Below are 22,044 nucleotides of genomic sequence, written 5' to 3'. Positions count from 1 at the left end.
CGGGAACCTTCATTTGGATTTCATTTCGCATCATTTCATTCCATCTCACCGCCATTAGAGGTCTATTTAAGGAGCCATGCGCAGGTCCGAACCTTAAGAACCCAGCAGCTAGCACCTTGTAAACTTGGTTCCATGGCCCCCGGTGTCCCTCCTGTCGATGTGCAGACGACGTTAGGAAGGAAGCCAGGGGGCTACTTGGGCTCGAGGAGGGCCTATGTGACGTTCCTGGCCGGCGACGGCGACTATGTGAAGGGGGTTGTGGGGCTGGCCAAGGGACTGAGGAAGGTGAGAAGCGTGTACCCACTCCTCGTGGTGGTGCTGCCCGACGTTCCTGAGGCTCACCGCCGGCTGCTTCAGGATCAGGGCTGCGTCGTCCGGGAGATCGAGCCCGTGTACCCACCCGAGAACCAGACCCAGTTCGCCATGGCCTACTATGTCATCAACTACTCCAAGCTGCGCATCTGGAACGTGAGTGCTAGCTGTTCTATTTTTGGGGTATATATATTTGCATGGATCTCCCTTAAGCCATGCACGTACTATTAGGTGCTACTTTAGATATTGGGAATTTGGGCCAGTCTTGTTTCTTATTGGCCTTGTGGATGGCTGAGCTGGCCGAGTTAACTCGTTGGTAAATGCAAAGATACTTGGAAGTAAATAAGGAAGAACATGCATGGTCGAGAATCCAAGAACTAGCGTTAACAAAATTAATGGCTTGAAGCAAAGATTCTTGTATCTGTTTCACCCAAAATCTCAGACGCGTTGGATCATCAAGCTGGTGATCCAAACAAGAATTTGATTTATCTAGAAAAAGTCGGTAAATACTAGTATTAAATGGCTTAGCTTTTACTTGCTCTATTTTAGATGTCACATATAGAGGTTTTATTTTAGAGGTAGCTAGTTTATAAAAAAAACTAAAAAAGAGTGATTCCTTTCATTTTATGACTACATTTCATTTGAAGTTGCATACTTTTCAGAGATACTTACCACAGTCATCTATTGACTAGAGTCCAAATTATCATGAGTAAAATAGATTGATTGCCCCAGTGGAATCATCCAATGGGCTTGTGCATAGTGTCGTATTACTGTTAATTATCAGAGAGGAAAATAAGGCACCACATCAGCAGTGACAGCACGCATAGAAAAAATATCTGCAGATCATTCAGACCTGATCAGTTATTATAGAAGGACACTAATCGGTGCTTATAACAGATTCGTTTCTAGATTCATCAAACATATGCACATATTTGATACTTGGTATATTTTAAAAACTGACAATAGAATTTATTGGGTTAAATTGTTGCATGTAGTTTGAGGAGTACAGCAAGATGATCTATCTTGACGCGGATATCCAAGTGTTTGATAACATAGACCACCTCTTTGACATGCCTGATGGCTACTTCTATGCTGTAATGGACTGCTTCTGTGAGAAGACATGGAGCCACTCTCGCCAGTACTCCATTGGCTATTGCCAGCAGTGCCCGGACAAGGTGGCATGGCCTGCTGAGATGGGATCTCCTCCTCCACTCTACTTCAATGCTGGCATGTTCGTGTTTGAGCCCAACCCTCTAACCTATGAAAGCCTTCTGGATACCCTTAAGATCACACCACCAACCCCCTTTGCGGAGCAGGTGAGCCTTTTGCTATCATCTTCTAAAAGCTATTTGTTCTAAGACTCTTATTCTCAAAAATAACAAATTCAGTGTCAATATATATATATATATATATTCTAAACCGCACAATTAGTAGGTTTTTGACCATAATTTGATGAAAGAATCAGTATGTTGGTGACAAAAATGATGCTGAAGATGGAAATGGTCGAAGTCAACTAATCAAAACAAAATTAAAAGAACTATGTGAAAATAGAATAAGGCATATTTATGTGCAGATACTATGTATAGCTCCACATGAGGATGTATCTAATCCTTTTGTTCATTATAGTCATCCATAAGTTAATATCACGATTTTTGAATTAAGTGTTGTAGATGAAAGAAACTTTTATCAAATTCTTTTTAATTTTTAAACTATCAAGCGATCTTTTTAAAGTTATATATAATATTTTCATATTTGTAAAGATTTAATGGCGATAAAAAGATAATCAACTGTTTGTATCTTTATTAAAAGTAGACTAAACAAAAGCGAGATAATCCCCTCTTGGCTGCAATTAATCAGTTCCAACTGGAAGTAGAGTCCCAAATGCTAGTGGTTCTTCTTGGAGCCCTAGCTCCATATTCTTTGTCCACCTATCTCTGGATAGAGATATTGCCTACTTGCAAGCTCTCGCATGCAAGTCCTTTGGAATTGTGAACAATCCAAGAATCCTGAGATCACCTACCCGGACAAACCTAAGGTGGTCCTCTACATTGGCAGTATATTATTTTTTGATAAAAATCGACCATATATATTATTTGTAAGGTGTAGCTTATTTCTCTTTTTTATGATGAAATAGTCCTTGGAGATTCAGGGTTATAAGAAGGACCATGACAAAGATGGTAGTGACTGTGATTCTACATCCATATTTGTGATAGATAATAAAGATACAATGAAAAGGAAGTAGCATAAGACTTAAAAAAAGGATACAAGCTCCTCCATATGTTTCTCACGTCTTTATCATCTCATCTTTTTGTAGGATTTCTTGAACATGTTCTTTGAGAAGACCTACAGGCCAATCCCTCTTGTTTACAATCTGGTCCTAGCCATGCTATGGCGCCACCCAGAAAACGTTGAGCTCGACAAGGTTAAGGTGGTCCACTACTGCGCTGCAGTGAGTCCCTTTGCCATCAGTCGCTTCTCTCATGTATCAAAATGTTACAAAGAATTGCATCAATCATTCATGCCTACTACCACCATTCATTATAAATTCTTGTTCTCTTAGGGTTCGAAGCCATGGAGGTACACTGGGAAAGAAGCTAACATGGATAGGGAGGATATCAAAATGCTAGTGGCAAAATGGTGGGATATCTACAGCGACGAGTCGCTCGATTTCAAGGCAGAGGACCTGGTCACAGAGGGAGGGGCCTTCTCGTGGCCTTCACCAATCATGGCAGGCATGCCAGAGCCCACAATTAACTATATCCCTGCACCCACTGCAGCCTAAGACCCACTGCAGCCTAAGTGACGCTGGGAAAGATGAAGAGTGAGTGAATGGAGGGATTTTGAAAGCATGTAGTGAATGTAATGAATAACTAATCAGCTGTCCAATTCTAGCTCTCCGCCTCTGATCGTCTACCTGTTTTCTGGGACAATTCCACTTGGGTAAATAGAAAAAAAAATCATCTGTAATCTTGAGAAAAATCCTGAGATAATATAGATTTTGAGTTGTGCTTCATGAACTCTCTCTCTCTCTCCCTCTCTCCCATGGGCCAGGATTAAGAATTTCGATCTTTGACATTTGAAACCAGGTTTTTATCAATGGTAATGTCCAAATGACCTATGAAGTTGCATTGTATATATTCACGACTCTGTAAATACTGACAACAACTATAAGTTGTCTAAATTAAAAATTACGTAATCTAATCCATCATATCGAAATTCATTATAAAGAGGGAAAAAATGATGCACCATCTTTATTAGGAAAAGAAATTCAGAATCTTTGTAACACAAATATACAACGACATAACATGCTCCATGAAGTCCAACAATTCCAATCAGAAGAATCCCTCTTGGTATCATTTTTTCATGGAGCAACTTTGAAAGTGTAAGTGACAATTCCCCACTCACTTGCGCTACTGTTGGATGCATGCAATGCACGTAAGAAAAGTATGAATAGCTTAGTGTGGACAGTAGACCCAAGCTTTAAATACAGAAGACATCTTTTCCCAAGAAGCCTCTTTGAAGTGTCAAGAAGAAGCAGTGCCCACAATCGTCCTTGCTATATCGGATGCATGCAGTGTCCGAAGGAAGAAATCTTTGTGCCATAGAATTCTCCATTTCTAAAATCTTGATTTGAAATTGAGAAAAATATTTTATGACGCATGTTGTGGGATGGGGTTCCCAGTTTAGTCCCACATCGGGTAATCAGCGGAAAGGTCTGTGCCTTAAATGGGGGGTGCAAACACCTCTTCTCACCGAGGGCCCTTTTGCGGGACAAAACCGTGAGGGTAGGGGACAACCTCCGCGGACCCCCGCGCCGTCAGGGCTCGGGACTGTCATTGGGCCACGGCCCTGGGCGACCTCCCGCAGACCCGAAGCGGCAATCCCAGAGCGGACAATACCTCGGGGAGGACGCGGATGCTTTTCCTGCTCGCCCGGTGTGCGGGCTGGTGTCGGAGTTCCGACCCCACATCAGATGGCGCTAGAGGAAGGGCCCCAGCCACACACAGATCTTCCCGCTGGGGGGGCTGTGTTGTGGGATGGGGTTCCCAGTTTAGTCCCACATCGGGTAATCAGCGGAAAGGTCTGTGCCTTAAATGGGGGGTGCAAACACCTCTTCTCACCGAAGGCCCACGGTTCCCAAAGCGGACAATACCACATTCGCTCTGAGCTGAGCTGCTCCAGCACTCTCTCATTCGCGAGGGCCCTTTTGCGGGACAAAACCGTGAGGGTAGGGGGCAACCTCCGCGGACCCCCGCGCCGTCAGGGCTCGGGACTGTCATTGGGCCACGGCCCTGGGCGACCTCCCGCAGACCCGAAGCGGCAATCCCAGAGCGGACAATACCTCGGGGAGGATGCGGATGCTTTCCCTGCTCGCCCGGTGTGCGGGCTGGTGTCGGGGTTCCGACCCCACATCAACACAAATTCAATATTTTCACATAATCAAGATAAAAAATTTGTCTCTACCAAATCGCGTATAATAGACCATGAGTTTATAACCTATATCATCTAGATAGTGTTAGCTTGGACAAGCTACGACTGTTTAACATGCGTAAGTCTTCCACTATATTGCTGTTGGCGTGCTCCCAACTTTATTTATCGAGAAAAAATATTATAAGAGGGTTTGGTAGATTTTGTCAACACTTATTGGATCGAAAAACTTCGACATCCTTGGGCTTTGTGCTACAATAGTAAGTTGATTTATATACCTCATCAGTATCTGGCATTGTTTTACTCAAAAAATAAATCTAATGATTTATTACTTACGCCTTTCTGTTAATATCCTTTTATGCTCATTCCAGTGTGCATTCATTTTTATTTTATATCTTTTTGTGTTTATCTCATTCCAACGCATTTCTTCATGTGGCAGGCTTTTCTTTCAGGAGAGCTGCAACTTATGCTTTTTTTTTTTTTTTTCAAGTGGCTAAGATGATTTGCAAGGTAGAGCTAATCATGTATCGGACTTGGACATAGAAAAGATCAGCTCGGCCGGCCCAAAATCTGATTAAAATAAATAGAGTTTAGGCCGAGATCCGGTCTATGATAAGTTCTATCAGGGCCGGCCCGAGCCTTAGGCGACTGAGGCGGTCGCCTAAGGCCCCAGGCCAATGGAAGGCCCCGGGAGGCTGACCAATTTGGAAGTTGGGGACAGTAGTTTTGTTTTGGGTTTGGGGGGGGGGGTGCACGAGAGAGAGGAGGGATTTGGTTGGCTTGATAAACGCCTGAAGCCACTCTTACCTTTCATCCCTTCTCTTTTTTGGTTTTGGTCTTGGTTTTCCTTCCCTCACATTACTCTTGATCCAGCTGGGCCATCCGGAAGAAAGATAGGGGGATTGGAGATGGAGGTCTTGGAGGGTGGAGATTCTTTTAGTTTTCTCCTCTCGGTTTCTTCTCCCCTCTTGGGTGGTAGAGAGAGAAAAGGAGGGAGGGGGTTGAATGGCTGCTGTGCCGTGATGTTGCAGTTGCTGCTTGGGTACTCACTTGAAGGGGAGATGGTGGGATGGGACTTTTATTAATTTGATGGAGTGAATTTTCCATAATGACCCTACTTTCTCATATTGAGAGGTTTTTTATGGACAAATTTTTTTCTTGCCATGGGATGACCTTTTCCTATCCGGCGCTTGCTTGACATGGTAAACAGTATTGCCAAGTATTATCTCAGTTATTTAATCAATTTCATGACCCTTCATTTAGAATAATTACTTTTATATGTTTCCATTCAAGAATTATATTAAATTGAAAAGGCTTCTTGTCTATCTTTGTGAGATTCGTGGTTGAAATAGTGTACTTGATAGCTATCTATTTTCATATATTTTTTTAAGTATTTTATATTTATTAAAAAAATTATTATTAAAAAAAAGCCTCATTTATTGAATTCGCCTTAGGCCCCAGAATGTATTGAGCCGCCCCTGAGTTCTATTTGCAAGTTTTGCAAACATGAGAGTAATAGATTAATGTACCATAAGAACATCATTAGCCCGGACCTCTACAATTGCTGCTTTGTTACGTATGTGAGACATACTTGATCAGAAAAACTAGAGCATGGCCATCTTTTTAATAAAGAAAAAGGACAAACTTATTAGATAAAGTAACACTGTGATTTGTGAACCAAAGAAACAAAAGCTTCACATGTATAATTACATCCTGAGTAACGCAAGGAAAGTGAAATCAACATAGGATTGATGTCATGATCTCTTGTAGCAACTTTCATAAAATGTCACCCAAAGCAATCAGGAATCTTCTTCTTATGTCAGAATTCTTTTTACAAGAAAATCTACATAAGAAATTGGTTGCTTATAAATTTTAAACTCCATTCGCATAAGAAATCTCGTTGCTGCTGCAGGCGTGAGGCTAGCAAGTGAAAGAAGAATAAAATGACAAATTTTGAATCATATGTCAGCAGAGTTGCTTTCTCTAATTTTGAAAAAAAAAGAAGCTAGTTTTAGAGATAAAAGAACCTATGATTTTTTTTTTCTCTAATAGAAAGTCCTAATTCTCATTAGCCATCTCATATATTTGTTTCCTTTCCTTTTTTTTTTCCATTTGTTTTTTGAGAAATCGATACCTATTCTAAGTTAGAGTTCAAAATGCCACGAGAATGAAGAATTTCCAACTTCCAACGGCGCCGAACTTGTTTTTTTCACTTCCTGTTCCATCACCCATTTGTGCCGGACTAACACAAACTAAAATATAAGCATATTTACATATGACTCGTTATAGGACATACCTATTCATATAAGCATATTTACATATAACTCGTTATAGGTGTGAGATACGGGGCTGAAGTCAGCAGCCCTAGCCGACTTCAGCCCCGATTCGATTTGGGAGGAACCGGAACGGAGAATCGCGATTGCGATTCTCTCCGGCTCCTCCAGGGAAAAACGGGGCAAGGGCGCTGCGAGTATCCTGCGGTGCCCCCCCGGTCAATTCGCGGCCGCGGATCTCGCTCGACCGCCGCGATTTTTGTGGCGGAGGGCCGTTACGATGGGGCGATAAAACCCCCCATCTTTCCTTACCCTAGGGCAACCTCCGATCTCCTCCTCCTCCTCCTCTTCCTCTCCCTTCTTCTTCTCCTCCCTCTCCTCTTACTTCTCAAGTGGCCGGCGTGCCGCCCGATCAATCGCCATCACCCATACGCCTTCCCCTATTTTGGAGATTCGCATCACCTCGGTTCCGAGCGCCGCCGCCGCCGCTTGATCACCGGATCGAGCAACTGTAGCCGAAATCTCCCTTCCGCCGCCTCTGCCACTGCCGGTTAGCCCTCTTTTGCTCTTTATTCCATGCCAAATAGCTTGAATCCTCCCTTTGTTTTGGCCCCAAACCGAGACTACTCTCGGTCTCTTCCTCCCCGTCAGTCACCGCCGCAAGCGCCGGCCGCCGCAGCGGCCGGCTGGCCGTCGACTGAGGGATGGCCTCTGGCCACCCATGCCGGCCGCCCAACCAGCCCTCTTCCCTCTCCCCTCTCCCTTCTTTCGGTTTCCATCTCCCCTGTTTATGGGGAGTTTGGGAAAGATGAAGGCCCATCGTGGGCCGAATTGGGCCAACTTAGGCCCGGTTCACTGTGGGCTCAACTTGGGCCCAGATCCGAATCCAAAATCTGAAACCCGAACCCAAAACCAGTTCAGACCTGAAACCCGAAATCCAGAACCCGGAACCCGAAACCCGGAGTTGTTTGGCCAATAAATGGAATTTTGCATTTAAGCCCTTGATAGTATGTTATTTCACAAAAAGGGTCTTCTGCAATTTATGTTTGATTCCTAAAGAAATATTTATTACATAAAGCTCCTCAAATATAATTATTTGGTCTTCTTACCCAAGTTTTATTACGGAACGGTGCTATGTAATTAGACATTGGTCCCTGAAACGAATTTTTATTGCATAAATGAACAAATTAGAGGCCAACCTTGGGAGGGCCCTATTGGGCCGAGTCTATGCGGGCCTATTGGGCCGTGTCCGATGTGGGCCCTATCAAGCCATGTTCATTATGGACCAACTCTGGGCCCTGTTGGGCCATGCCCAGTAGTATTATTTCTGAATTTTGATTAACTATGAAATTAACAAGGAATTAATTAAATTTAAATAGGTGAACCTGATCCGCCTATCTGAAGTAAGTATTAAACGAGAAGAGGTAAGTAACTTAATACTTCAAGTGTGATTTCCAAATTATTTGATAAATTGATTAAATTTTGACATATGTTTTGTATTTAGTAAAATGGATCAGACATGTTAAATTTTATTTGAAAATTATATTGTATGCTCTGAAATCCGTAAAATATGACTGGATAATTTATGAAATCTATTTTTCTATATATATGCATTCTCAGCATGGCTATCATCTATTCTGTTCTGGCCCCGCCAATGGGGATTATACGTTGGACCTCTCGACTTGTAATTTGTGAGGAACCGGTTTCGACACCGCGCCACCGGTGATTAGAATAGTGGTTTCTGGACATCGTTGACACCGGTGACTAACAATAGTGGTTTCTGGCACTCTGTGCAACCCATGCCACTGGGTTACGTGGCCGTAGCCTATCATGTTGAGATTCTGGTATCAGAGTTTTTTTTGTAAAAATGATAATAAGTTTTGAGAAGAGAAAAAACAATGTTGCTTATGATTTATTCAAGTCATTATTTTGTATTTTGATCTGATATGCTTTAACCCCACTATGGGATATTTTGTTGCTTATTGGGCTAGTGTAGCTCATTATCCTGTTTTCTCTATTTTTCAGATCCAGAGACTTGATCGCACGGGATTGGGGAGTGCGTTAGATTTTTCCGTTGATTCCTTTGCTTATTGGCATTTTAGTTAGATTAGCTTGGACATTTGAATTATGTTAGCAAATTTTATTTTGAAATTTTGTAAGAATGCTTTTGAATGACCTTAAATATTTACGTCATTTTAAGCATTTGTATTTGCTTTGATATGATCTGCTGCCTTGCACGCCTGTGCGGTCCGCCGTGTGGGCATGCGGCATCTGCCGCGCTCCGAGCTTGGGGCGTGACAATAGGACATATGTATTAAATGTAAGTACAGATATCATGAGAATGCTTACATATAATTATGGATATATTGAGTATTGACTAATTTCATTCTGTTGCCGGGCCTCGTACAAACTAAACATGAGCACATTTGCATAAGCCCCCCCCACCCACCCCTTATCTCATACGGGTCTACTTTCGCGAAGTACCAAGAACTGTAACAGAGGAGAGAATAATAGGAAAATCAGCTTTCCTACACCTGGAACAAGGTTTCTCGCCTATTGATTTTTCTTGTAGTTAGAATGAAAATGGCTTTCAATTAGAAGATAAAATGTGCAATAATGATTCTAATGTTCCTGGAGAATCAGTACTCTTGTAATCACATTTGTCCAAAGTTCCATTTCATATCACGTAATTGTATGAATAGTGGTATTAGGTATGCCATCGTTGCCTGCTATGCATGTTTGTGCCAACACCAAAGAACACCAAACAGAAGAAATTCATGAGAAGTTCGAGCACTTTTAAACGAGAAAAGAGAGAAGGCTGCAGAAATTGGTGGAACCGCTAATGGTGACTTGTTGAGTTTGATGATGGGAACCAATTCAAACTAGTTTATACCATACTAATATATACTATAGTATAATATACTACACTAAAATATATTATAGGGTATTTTTGTGTACATGTCCTTCTAAATATTAAAATTTGCATGAATACCCTCATAAAATTAATATTTGCATGTATACAAAAAAAAAAATCTTATACTATACTAGCATATATCATACCGGAGTATGCTATACCGGAATATACTATACCAGAGTATGCTATACCGGAGTATGCTATACCGGAATATACTATACCAGAATATACTATATTGATATATACTATACTATACCGGTATATATATCGATACTATACTATACTATACCGGTAGATACTATTTATATACCATACTATACTAACATATGCTATACTATACCGCTATATGTATATATCGGTATATACAATACTATACCGGTATAGTATGTACCGGTACGTACTATACTATACCGGTATGTACTATACTGGTACGTACTATACCAGTATATACTATATTATACCAGTATATACTATACTATACCAGTATATACTATCTTCGAAAATATGATGTATCTTCGGAACAATCACATCTTTTTGGTGTTCCGGATAGAGTCTATATATAGACTCCTTCGGAATTAATTTTAAAAAGCAATTCGATCTCTCTCTCTCTCATTAGTACTTTATCTTCCGAGATAACCTTTAATTTTCTACTTTTATTTTTTTTTTTATTTTCTAGGCATCTTAGTCTGGATTATTGTCCCTTCAGGATGAGATCGTCGTGAACCGACACGCAAGGGGCGAATCACATTTTTAGGACAATGTATATCGTATGCCTCGATTCAATCAAAATCTTTTCACTTTTGTCATTTTATTATAATAAATTATTTTTTATAATATTTTATAAAAATAATATATATAATAGTTTTTTAGATAAAATATTTTTAATTAGAAAGTCCAAGAAAAATTAAAGAAACATTAAAGAGGTATTAAAGACCTAATTTTTATTAAGGATATAATAGAAATTATATATAACTTTTCCAGAAAAGTGCATGTTCAACCAAACATAAATACTTTGCAAATCTGTCACTTTCTTATGGTCAACCAAACATGCCAAAAATACTTTTCTACGCATCCTCTTTCTAGGAATCATATTTCTAAAAGGAAAAATGCTTCCCGCGATCCAAACGAGCCCTTCTGCGCGGGGTGGGCTTATCGCTTCCTCTCCTCTTCCCCTTTTGTCAAAGCAAAAAAAAAGAAAAAGAAAAAAAAAACGTGGAAAAAGAAAAAATAAAGAAAGCAAATGCCATCGCCGCCCTTGCCTTCCGCGCTCTGGCCTGGAGGGCTGGCCTCCCCGCTCGCTCCCCCCGCCCCCTTCGCCGTAGGGAGACCGCATCAAAGGCGCGGTCCGCGAAGGATGGGAGGCCGGCGAAGATCCGGTCACGGAGCTCGACGAGACGGCGTTCGCTAGGGATGAGCGAGCCGAGCGTGCACTGAACCGACGGATCCCTCCAGGGCGTGCCCTGAACCTCCTCGACGGTCCGGGGGCAGAGCCCGAGCCAAGCGACGCTCTCCTCGACGAAATTTCGACGGGAGAGGGCGCAGAACATCGGCGCACTCCCGGCCGAAGCCGGCGGCGCCATTCGCCGTGCAATCTCGGGGAGGTCGAAGGGCCTGTCGAGAAGGGGGGAAGGTCGGTCGCCTCCTCTTCGCAGACGCCGACACCGACGACGACCCAACGCTCGCCTCCTCTCTGCCGCCTCTCATCTCTCACCCTAATCCCCCGCCTCTCGCCTCATCCCCATCCCCCGAGCCCCCATCACCCCTTCCTCCTCCTCCGCCCACCCCCATCCCGCCCTCTTAGCCGCGGCAACGCTCGCCCCGCCGTCGCATCCAAGCCCAAGGCCCCATCCTCCTCCTCCTCCTCCTCCCGCCGGCGGGCTGCGACGACCCGGACATGCGTTTAGTCCCATTCTTTTGTGCACGGAGTAGATCCCTGGGTACTCATACATGGCCAAGAATCCAAATAATATCTTTGTTTTGGGATAACGTTCTAGATTGTCGCAGGAATCACCACCCCTGCATCCCTCCTCTAAATCTCACCTCCCTCCTCTCCCTTCTCCAAACCCTAACTTGCTGAGTCGACGAGACCCCTCCCCATCCCATCCTGTCCGCAATGTCAGCCCCGCCTACGTACCGACCCTGGATCAATGAGCTCGGGACGATTAATGCAGGGAATATGAAATAATAATGCTTTCCATATTTCGTCGATGATATTAGGATATGGATTAATGTTTGGATCATATTACAACAAAAAATAAATAAATTTTAAAATTTAATTTTAATTTTTAAAATTTAAAATTTAAATTATTTTTCATCCAAATTTTAAGGATATTCTTATAACTTTATCTATCATATTCTCAAAAGCTTATACAATTAATTGACACTCGCACGTTTCGAACTTGTGAAGACCGCATGCCCCACGTCCAAATAGCTCTGTGTGAATATGCTTTCCTTCTATCAGTATTGAGGTGGTGCTGAGATGATGTACTCACACGTGGATGACCAAGTAAAATTTTCCATAGGTTGGGAAGGACATGCGGAAACTTGCAACCCGCATCGAATATTTTCTAGTAAAAGGAGGGACAGTAGAGACTGCTACATGGGTGGACTTCTGCCCCTCCCCCTCCCCTCTTATTTTTTCAGCACAAAAAAAAAAAAGTTTATGCATTACACATTCCTCGGCAAACAAGATGGGATCTCCGGCACTATTATTGTATGTTGATGTCAGTACAATTTATGAGTGGTTATTTATAATGATTAGTTTAGAGCATAATTTAGAAAACTTAAATTAGGATCATAAGATAATTAAGAGCAAGAAAAAAAAAAGCCTCTGAAAACTCTAGAAACCAAAAAAAAGGTTGTCTAAGAGCCATTGGTCCACTTCAATTTTTGTCTTAAACCCACTTTTATTTTCATCTTTTAATATTTCCATTACAACCAAAAGATTACATAGATTCATGCCTCTTGTCACGCGCATGACAGTGAAGTGCCCTGTGATATGTGGCATCTTGGGACCCACGCTCTAAGACCATACAGGAGAAACTGCCACCATTTGTTCTTCCTTCCCTCTCAATCCCCCTTTTTTTTAATTTATTTATAACTACGTGCATAGCTCACAGAACACTCGCGAGTAATAGTAAATGTAAGTGTAACTGCCGTATGTCCCATGGCTTTATCTTGAAAGGGCGTGCAGGAGCAGCAAATCTCCCTGCCATACTGGCTTTCTATGGCCAAATTACTAGTTAATTACTAATGAGTAAGCAAATAATATTTAATTGCTAATTTAAAGTTAAAGTAGTTCTGAAAATATCATCAAAATCATTAAAAAAAACCCTCCTGTAACAATAAGGGTTGCGCAATTATCATATTTGTTCTCCATATCTCTTATGGTCTGCAGTTAGGCTCGTACCCTTTTTTTTTTTCTTTGCTATTATTTTTTTCAACAATGGCAAAAATGATGATAATTAAATTTTTGATTGTAAAAGTAGTGCTAAATCTAAATGGATGCATTGGTGAAGGACACTGCATGTGCTATGTATCACAAATTTTGGAGTTGTGTGAGTGTTACCTAACTTTTTGTGTGGAATTAATAACTTAACAATGACCAAGCTATGCGATACACAACACATGTAATCATCCTCCATTTGCACACAAATACAGATTGAATGCGAATCATACATAATATAAAGACCACAAAGTCCATGCTTGAAGTCAACATTCCTCCTGCATTGGAAGAAGAATCCGATCAAATGCATTTCATTGCAGAGCATCCAAGGGGAACGAAATATTCATGGGAGCAGCACAAGAGAAACTGTATGAACAGGACAATGTCACTCCTTTTTTAGAGGTTTGCAATGAAAGGCATGTACCAAACTCCTTGCATAAAGACTCGTGACTTAATATCTAACATGTGTTTGGACTCATCTCTCTTATAGAGCACGACATTGCACTAACTGGCATTAGTCATTTTTCGCTGTCATGCAAGAATCATGTTTGTTTTGGATTATCCGATGAGCCATCGATCATAAAAAAGATAGAAGACCCTTCAATGAAATAAGCCCGTAATTCATGAATAGACTTGTTCCTAACTTGTTCCATGTTTCCACATAGATATTGTGGTATGGAGTTGGTTTTTTCCATTACTCAACTAGCAATATAGGAGGTTCTTTTACTATGTGAAGTAAGAAAAGCTTGTAGCTGCACATGTATGCATGTGGATGCCGAGTTGGTTGGTTAGGTCTTAAAATGTGACTCGTTATGTAAGATGTGGCTTCTGTTTGAGATTATGTTTCTTAAAATGTAGGAATCGTACAACAACTTGTGCTTTCCTTGAAATGATTGTTGGGAATCCTGAACTTTATTAAGGAGAACATAACCAAAGCTAAAGTTAGATGCAAAAGAAATAAAATACTAACCGATCGATAAAGGTCTCTTTATTCTATGGAGAAAAAGATTAGTATTAAGATCAAATATTTTCAAATTTTCCATAGTTTCAACTCCAAATTTTTCTAATGAGAAGATAAAACGAGAATGGAGATTAGTTGTTGGATAAAATAAAGGTTGTTTTGTATATGCAAAGAATACCATCGGGTTGATGGGAAGAACTATTTGATGATTGTTGTAATTACATCAATTAGTGAAATGCTTGAGATTAGTTTTCCGCAAGATATTTCTATTATTTATGTGTCTGAATGAAAATGCTCCATCTTATGCAGGTATATTATTTTTTATTTCTTTTTGTCTCTAAAACTTCATTTGAGGGGAGACAATCAAGCGGGCTGGCGTATTACTAAGGGGAAAAGCACACTCACAAAAATTCACAAATAATAGTTTGACTCAACCATGACTCTTGCTGATGCATACTCTTTACTCTCTTGTTACGGATTTGAAGCGCATATTATCAATTTATGATGATTTTGGAAATATTTCCAGTTGTTCTCTGCTTGTCTTGGTTGTTAATCATTTTCGAGATAATTTTATGAATTTATACATACATACATACAGACGGACAGATAAACTCAAGCCATTTAGCTAGATATAGTTAAAATGTGTGAAGGGGTAATAAAAGTGGCACGATAGTATTAGTTTCTCATCTCCAAGGGGAGAATTAACGCACTCATGCATGATGATAATCATCTATATAAAGATCCATATATTCAGTGACATACACTCTATTTCCGAACTCCTAAATTGTTCCTCCAAAAAATATGTGATAGATGTAGCACGAAAAAGAAAGCTCACTTCGTTACTATCAATTATTGATTACATATTAAGCAAGAATGGCAATTTACATGAAAGTCGGTGGCCCTAGCACCGAATGAAGTAACACAGGCATGTACTAATGGATAAGATCATTAATGCCATACGATTTTTTTGCTGTTTAGGCGATAGATGAGACGATATATACACTAGTACGCATGCCAACCGTGAAAGAGGCATAATAAATGGACTGAAATGGGAGAACCGAATCATGTGGCCTTTACTTTGCAATCTCTCTCTCTCTCTCTCTCTCTCTCGTGTGCGTACGCGGATGAAAAAGGAGAAAACTTTTCAGACCAATCGTAATCGTTTAATTTTACACAACTCCATTGTTAGGTATTGAACATATAACATGCATGGAGTCCTCAACTTATTTACCACTCACCTCATAATAAATCTTATCAATAGCTACTATCGAATGCATTCAAAAAGAATTGATGACTGCTTCTTCTTACGGGCATCAACATTTTCTGTCCTGATTATCAGAAATTTGGTTTGGAGCCATTTAGTTTCTTTTTCTCGCATATATTCCTCTCTTCTCTTGACAATGTAACTCATCTCTGTCCCTCATCTCTGTTGTAAATACGATTAATCTTCAATATCAACAGGTGGCTCCTTTTGCCTCTCTTTACATAAAAGAGAAGAAGAATATATTGATGAGTTTCTTAGTTTTGAATAAGAACAAAAACATACTCCCCTTAGGTGTGTGGTCGGGTCAAACGGCGTCTCGGCAAAATTTTGCGGCCTAGGTCTTCAAACATTGTCGTCAACGGAGAAGAACGCGCTCAATACCCATACTTTCAACTTGAGCCTCGCCGTGACTTGTTTTGGCTTCAAGATCCTGTTCCCAGGCATAGTAAATATGAAGTCCTCCTCTTTTATAATTTCTTCCGTTCTAGAGAGAGAAAAGGAGGGTGGGGCGTGTAACTATAGTGCATTTATCTGAAGATTCTGAACACTAAGAACAACATCTCTCTTAGTTTCTTCAGCTGTACTTTCCACTTTGTACTTCTTCTAATCTTTCTAATAAATTTGGGTGGCTTACACCTCCCTTTAATCAAAAAAAAGAAAAGAAGAAAAGAAAAAAAAGAACAACATCTCACTAGGAAAACTAGGTTCTGAAAGCCATTTGTATTATATGCTCTCTTCCTCTGTTTGCTATCCTGAAAACTAGGTTCTCAAACCATTGACCCAGTAAAGAGACCAGCATGCTTCATATCTACTTCAAACTGCGTTGCATCCTTGCTGGCCACATATCATTGTCATTTATTTAGCATATTGTGTCCACCAAAACTTTGAGCAAGCTTTAATGTAATTCTAGCTCTCCACTCATCACATCCGAAATGACCGCATAAGACGACAAGGTTTCTCCGTCAACTTGCTCCTGTTCTCATGTCAACAACCGCCATCTTGTACAGATATTGAGAACGATTCGCCATGTTTGCAACGCAATTCCGAATTAAGAGATTGAATTGACGTCCACATGCAAGCTAATGATGATATCGACGAGTGCAAGTGTGCCACGTACCTTGCTCGAGTTCTGCTAATACTTCCACCCGCAAAGCCGAGTGCAGAGCAGTCATTTAGAAAAGTGCGAGAAAACCTCCCAGCCACCCATTTACAAATAAACTTGAAATTTCCAGGTGAATGCTTTATTTACTTCTCGTTCCGGTTACCAATCTTATTCACTCATTTAAGGCATCACTCTTGGATGTATTGTCACTTTTATGTGAGTGATACCATGCATGGGCCAGAAGAGAGATCGAGTAGTCATCTCAGACCATAAACACTGCCTTTAAAACACACAGATAAAAATTTATATGTAGACTCCAAATTGGTGTCTAAAGCCACTCAAAAGGATCGACTTGGTTCCATCGGTTGGCACCACTTTTCTGAGCGTACGTAGAGAGGTCCCAAGTTTGAATCGTAGCTAGGACGCACCTAATCCGACTGTATTCTCAAAGCAAATGTGTAAACCTGTCGACCTGTGCACGGTGCCACGTCGAAGAATAAGGGATGACGGATGGATCGAATGCATTAATTTGAAGGACGAATCATATGCCATGCCTAGAAGCTGGGTAAACTTTTCCATTTCCACTCCCAAAAATTGCATGGTAGTTCACAAGAGAACATAGGGTGGTTGGCATATTTGCATGGAATTAGCTATGGGCACGAATGTAAGATTCATGAACGTTTATTGAACAGTGACACAAACCGTTCAATACGACGGTAGCTGTCAACCACTGATCAAAATTTCAAGCGCCACGATCTTCTAGAACAACTACGTACTTAGCTTCTCAGAAGAGAACGGTATATACCACAGCCAGTCTTATCGTCTGTAGTCTACGTCTTTAGTGGGTTTTTTTGTAACTCTGTACCTAACTTGGTTAAATGGTTAAAACTTTAGCTCAAGCGGCAGTACCAAACTGAGTTATAATAACATTTAAAGATGGCCTTGTTCCTTAATAGCAGTTTGGCAGAACATTGGAAATGGGTATATATTATAAACTCATGGAAGCACTTGTATTGCCACATGAAGAGTGACGAAGCATTGCTTGAATGTAGAAAACCATTACAACTTTACATTGAAAAAAAAGGAGGAAGAAATACACCTTTTACTTGGACCAAGAAAAAATGAATCTACTCTTCTCATAGGAAGCTAAACCTTTCATTACTTCGTCTATAAGCCTACAGCAAGCTCTTACCTTCTTAACCATCCACACATTCCAAACTCCTATTTATGTCACACTCTTTCTGTCTCCCCGGCCCCTCCTCTCCTCTCTTCTCTCCCATGGTGGAAGAAGCGAATAGCATGGATAAGAGGATAAACAGCAGCCAAGAGGCTGAGGTGCGGAAAGGCCCGTGGACCATGGAGGAAGACCTTATCCTCATAAACTACATAGCAAACCATGGTGAGGGTGTTTGGAACAACATCGCTCGGTCTGCAGGTATCTTGTCTTCTCTCACCTCCGCTTTGTCTTCGCCTCTCACGATCTTAACAGCTCCTTTCTATCATCTTTCTTTTTCTCTCCTTTGTTATTAACTTCTTGTGAAGGTTTGAATCGCACGGGGAAGAGCTGCCGGCTTCGGTGGCTGAACTACCTGAGGCCTGACGTCCGGCGGGGAAACATCACACCGGAGGAGCAGTTGCTGATCATGGAACTCCACGCTAGATGGGGAAATAGGTGAGCTCAAGTTCAAAAGGAGAGTGGAAGTCTTTGGTTTCGATAGAATTGATGGTTTTATAAGGAACTAGAACAATGGCCATGGCAATATATGTGGGGACGGGATGCTAGGACTATTAATCACTCGTCTGTATTATACTGTTAACCCATAATAAGCACATAATTAAGAAACTAGAACCATGGCCATGGCTACATACGTATGGACAAAATGCTATGCTTACTAATCACTTGCTTGTATTATAATGTTTTGTATCATAATGCTACTCAAAGATTTATGCGTGATCTCTCTCTCTCTCTCTCTCTCCCCCTCCGTCTGCTTTCCTTAGAAAGTACACATGTATGGAATTATGGGCACAAAGAAACTGGCAAGAGCCACTTCTCCCTCACAGCACGAATTCACTATTTTTATCACAATGGAAAATATATATCTATCCTTTGGAACTTGGATGTGGCCGTGGCATTTTTGTGTCATTCAAAATAACTTCTAAGAGAGAAGCTTAACAATACTGAATCACTTTTCTTTATTGGAGAACCATGATCATTTTTCAGAAAAATTAAACGTACTTTAGAAAATTAACCCTTATTCCTTGTCTTTCTAAAATTCACAAAATCTTTTCCTCATGATATAGTTTCTTTATATCACTCAGAAGATAACAATATTGAAAAAATTGCATAAATCAAGGTGCATCTGAATTCATGACAGAGTATCAATATATTATTTATGCAAGTCCTAGAAATGATATTTTACAATTAAAACAAAAGAAAAGAAAAAAAATCATTAAAGCATCAAAATTTGCAGACTTCACATTTAAATTTGTACATCTAAAATCTTTTCTATGTAAAGGTCACCTTCAAATAAATAATATTGCTAAAACTTAAAACATTGAAACCGCCTTCATACATTAGCGATAAATCACAAAAAGTAATTGGATGTTGAAATCTATGAACTAAAGAGAACGAGAACTAAATGTGTTTCACCCATTAAGAATGGCATTAAAAAGAGTATACAAACAATTATCAATAAGATAATGAAGAACGACTATGAACTATTATATATTGCTCAATGCGTCACATGTTAAATAGGAGAAGATATTATGTAGCATGCACCAGCTCTTAAAATCATCCATCCTTTCAATCCACTTTGACAATATTTCCATAAATGCATGCCTGCACCATACTGTTTCTTTCACATCACCATGTATCCATGCATTTAAGGTAATTATACTCGTTTTTGATAATTTCTATCCTCTTTTTTGCAATGAGGTGGTCCAAAATTGCGAGGCAGCTGCCTGGGAGGACCGACAACGAAATAAAGAACTACTGGAGGACAAGAATCCAAAAGAAGGTTAAGCATGGCGAGTCCTTCGACTACCAGCATGTGATGCTTACTGATGAAGCTAGTACCAGTACCAGCCAAACAAACAGTGTTGAAGATGGTGGATCTCAGCCGAGTTACACTGAACAGCACGAGACCAATCCTGATGCTCTTGCACCTCAATTCTCCACTGAGTCCAGCGATAACTTCTGGTCTGTCGAGGACTTCTGGTCGATGCAGTCTCTCAATGGTGATTAAATTAAGTGTGATCATGCTCATGGACAGTGCTGATGATGGTAACCACCCTTTGGTATTAAACTATGTTGCATTAAGTACGTGGTTACTGTACAAAAATACCTATGTGGTTAAGCTTAATAATGTAAGGACTGTGAGATATAATGGTTATGCTTGGTTTTTACTAGTTATAAGTTCGTGTCCAACAATGAAGGGCTAAAAGATCAATAGTTTGTATAAGTGATTAGATTTAATTATGATTACAATATGTGATGGTTAATTTCTAGTGACAGAATTTATCTTTATCCATACATATTTGAAGAACTAGTGGGCATAATAAGAACAGCCTTTTTTTTCTGATGTTTGGAGCAAATTGCCAGTTCTTGCAGCTGCTAAGATTCATCTTATACCATCAATAGTATATATATTACTTAGGATGGCCTAACTGCAGAGTTTATTTGCTGTTAACTTCTTAAAAGCAAACACTGAATCTGCTCTCTGCCAAACGCCCCGGTACCTAGCTAGCAAAGTCGATATTTTTTATTGTTGGCCCGCCTCAAAATTAAGCACACTTGGAAACTGAAGGGCTTGCTCTTTATTGGCTGCTAAGAACTTGCCCGCAAATCTGAATCTTCTCAACACTTGCATCACATTAAATTTTAAAAATTTTAGTTCTTATAATAATCACTATCATTCTTATGCATATATGCTTATCGTATTCGTTAGTATTATATTGCTTATGAAGAAAATGATGATACGTAGCAACCTGAAAGAAGAGAATATAAAGGCGATCAACGAAAACAATAGACAGTAAAGTAGGAATAGATGCAACGAAATCATGTAATTATCTTAGTTTAAAGCTATCGCTGCAGGTAAAAACTTAATTACCATGAAGATATTTTTCTACGTGTGGCAAGCTGAGGCATGAGTAGGAGCACACCTGCACGCGCATGCACATGCATGCGCTCACGCATGTCCCCTTTCTCAAACATTTTCCACCACTCAGTTCTATCCTCTGCCAACCTAGCCATTGGAGGCACACCCGATTCCGCCTTTAGGCGTCGGCCATTTTTGTGCCGGGCCAAGGGAAGTTAGATACGGGACAGGAGCCTAACTATTAGTTGTTTACCATGGCGACCGATCTCATCGAGGACGTCCTGCGGAACACCATGAGCCATGAGCTTGTCCTACAACGTACGACTCTTCCTTGGTCTCTGCGAGATATTTGATATATGTACCATCTATCTACGTCACAAACGTGCGGTAATTGAGATCTGTGGAGGGGCCATGAGCCCCAAGTTGTGGATGGGGTGGTGGGCAAAGGTGTGAGGGGTGCACATGCTCTATTTGGGCGGATAAGGTAAGGGTTTGGCATCTCTTTCCTTTCAGAAGGTAGGGACTTCCACAAAGGTGGCCATGGGGTGTTACTGTTTCGGCTGGATGTGTTGCTGAAAGCGTCCCGGAGGATGGGCCTCATGTCCTTTCGAGTCACGTTTTGTTGGAGGGGTAAAAGGTCTCCGTCACCGCATGCGTGAATGAGAGGATTTGTGTGAGTTGGAATGACATGACAATTGATAAGGATGAGGAAAGTTGATAGGAATATGACTCGAGGCATAAAAATAAAGTGAGAGAGATGAGGAAATTAAATACTGTCTCCAACCTAGACCAGACTCCGCGATTGGTCTGGCCAAACGAATTGATGAATAAAAAGTAGCTCTTAAAAGCAAGTCAGGCTGAACCGGATGCATAGTTAGACACAAGCCACCCCATCCTAATTAATGAAGGAGGTGGATTGGATAAGAGCTAAGATCATGGAAATGGAAAGTTTACTCTAGTTGCTGTTTTTGATACTTTCAGCAATCTATCGGGCCAATGTGTTTGGCGAAAGTCTCATCGTGCAAAATTCTTTGTTTTATTTTGTTACTTTGGTTCGAAGAAAATGGATATGGTATCTTTTAGATTGGGAGTATCAATAACAAACTTTCTAGCATGACCATCGCATCAATCCATTTCAAAAACAACATAAAAATATTCTTTGGTCCAAAGTCTTTTTGCATGAACTAATATTAGTCACTCGTATCAAAAAGCATTCTGACAATAAAGGTCGCTGGGAAAGCAGCCACC

At 40.7% G+C, this 22,044-nt stretch overlaps 2 protein-coding genes across 2 annotated transcripts; both read left to right on the top strand.

The window, feature by feature from the left end:
• Nucleotides 1-79: 79 nt before the first annotated feature.
• On the top strand, nucleotides 80-3,329 carry LOC103715004 (galactinol synthase 1-like). The gene is made up of 4 exons (XM_008802503.4): nucleotides 80-468; nucleotides 1,308-1,628; nucleotides 2,627-2,761; nucleotides 2,873-3,329. The coding sequence occupies exons 1-4, from the start codon at nucleotides 133-135 to the stop codon at nucleotides 3,092-3,094; spliced, it is 1,014 nt and encodes a 337-aa protein (XP_008800725.2). The 5' UTR covers nucleotides 80-132; the 3' UTR covers nucleotides 3,095-3,329.
• Nucleotides 3,330-17,713: 14,384 nt separating this feature from the next.
• On the top strand, nucleotides 17,714-20,244 carry LOC103715005 (MYB-like transcription factor EOBII). Its single transcript, XM_008802504.4, has 3 exons — nucleotides 17,714-18,134; nucleotides 18,242-18,371; nucleotides 19,635-20,244. The coding sequence occupies exons 1-3, from the start codon at nucleotides 17,927-17,929 to the stop codon at nucleotides 19,942-19,944; spliced, it is 648 nt and encodes a 215-aa protein (XP_008800726.2). The 5' UTR covers nucleotides 17,714-17,926; the 3' UTR covers nucleotides 19,945-20,244.
• The last annotated feature ends 1,800 nt before the right edge of the window (nucleotides 20,245-22,044 follow it).

This window comes from Phoenix dactylifera, chromosome 11, assembly GCF_009389715.1.
Source record: "Phoenix dactylifera cultivar Barhee BC4 chromosome 11, palm_55x_up_171113_PBpolish2nd_filt_p, whole genome shotgun sequence".
NCBI lineage: Eukaryota > Viridiplantae > Streptophyta > Magnoliopsida > Arecales > Arecaceae > Phoenix > Phoenix dactylifera.
The sequence above is the reverse complement of the archived record's forward strand: the minus strand, read 5'-3'. Positions and strand labels throughout refer to the sequence as shown.

What these genes read in the sequence shown, in the direction of transcription:
- LOC103715004 (XM_008802503.4), top strand. Translation starts at nt 133, where the DNA reads ATGGCCCCCGGTGTCCCTCCTGTCGATGTGCAGACGACGTTAGGAAGG. An exon ending in CAACCCCCTTTGCGGAGCAG is followed by an intron (nt 1,629 to 2,626) that starts GTGAGCCTTTTG and finishes ATCTTTTTGTAG; the next exon opens with GATTTCTTGAACATGTTCTT. An exon ending in TGGTCCACTACTGCGCTGCA is followed by an intron (nt 2,762 to 2,872) that starts GTGAGTCCCTTT and finishes TTGTTCTCTTAG; the next exon opens with GGTTCGAAGCCATGGAGGTA.
- LOC103715005 (XM_008802504.4), top strand. Translation starts at nt 17,927, where the DNA reads ATGTCACACTCTTTCTGTCTCCCCGGCCCCTCCTCTCCTCTCTTCTCT. An exon ending in CAACATCGCTCGGTCTGCAG is followed by an intron (nt 18,135 to 18,241) that starts GTATCTTGTCTT and finishes CTTCTTGTGAAG; the next exon opens with GTTTGAATCGCACGGGGAAG. An exon ending in CACGCTAGATGGGGAAATAG is followed by an intron (nt 18,372 to 19,634) that starts GTGAGCTCAAGT and finishes TTTTGCAATGAG; the next exon opens with GTGGTCCAAAATTGCGAGGC.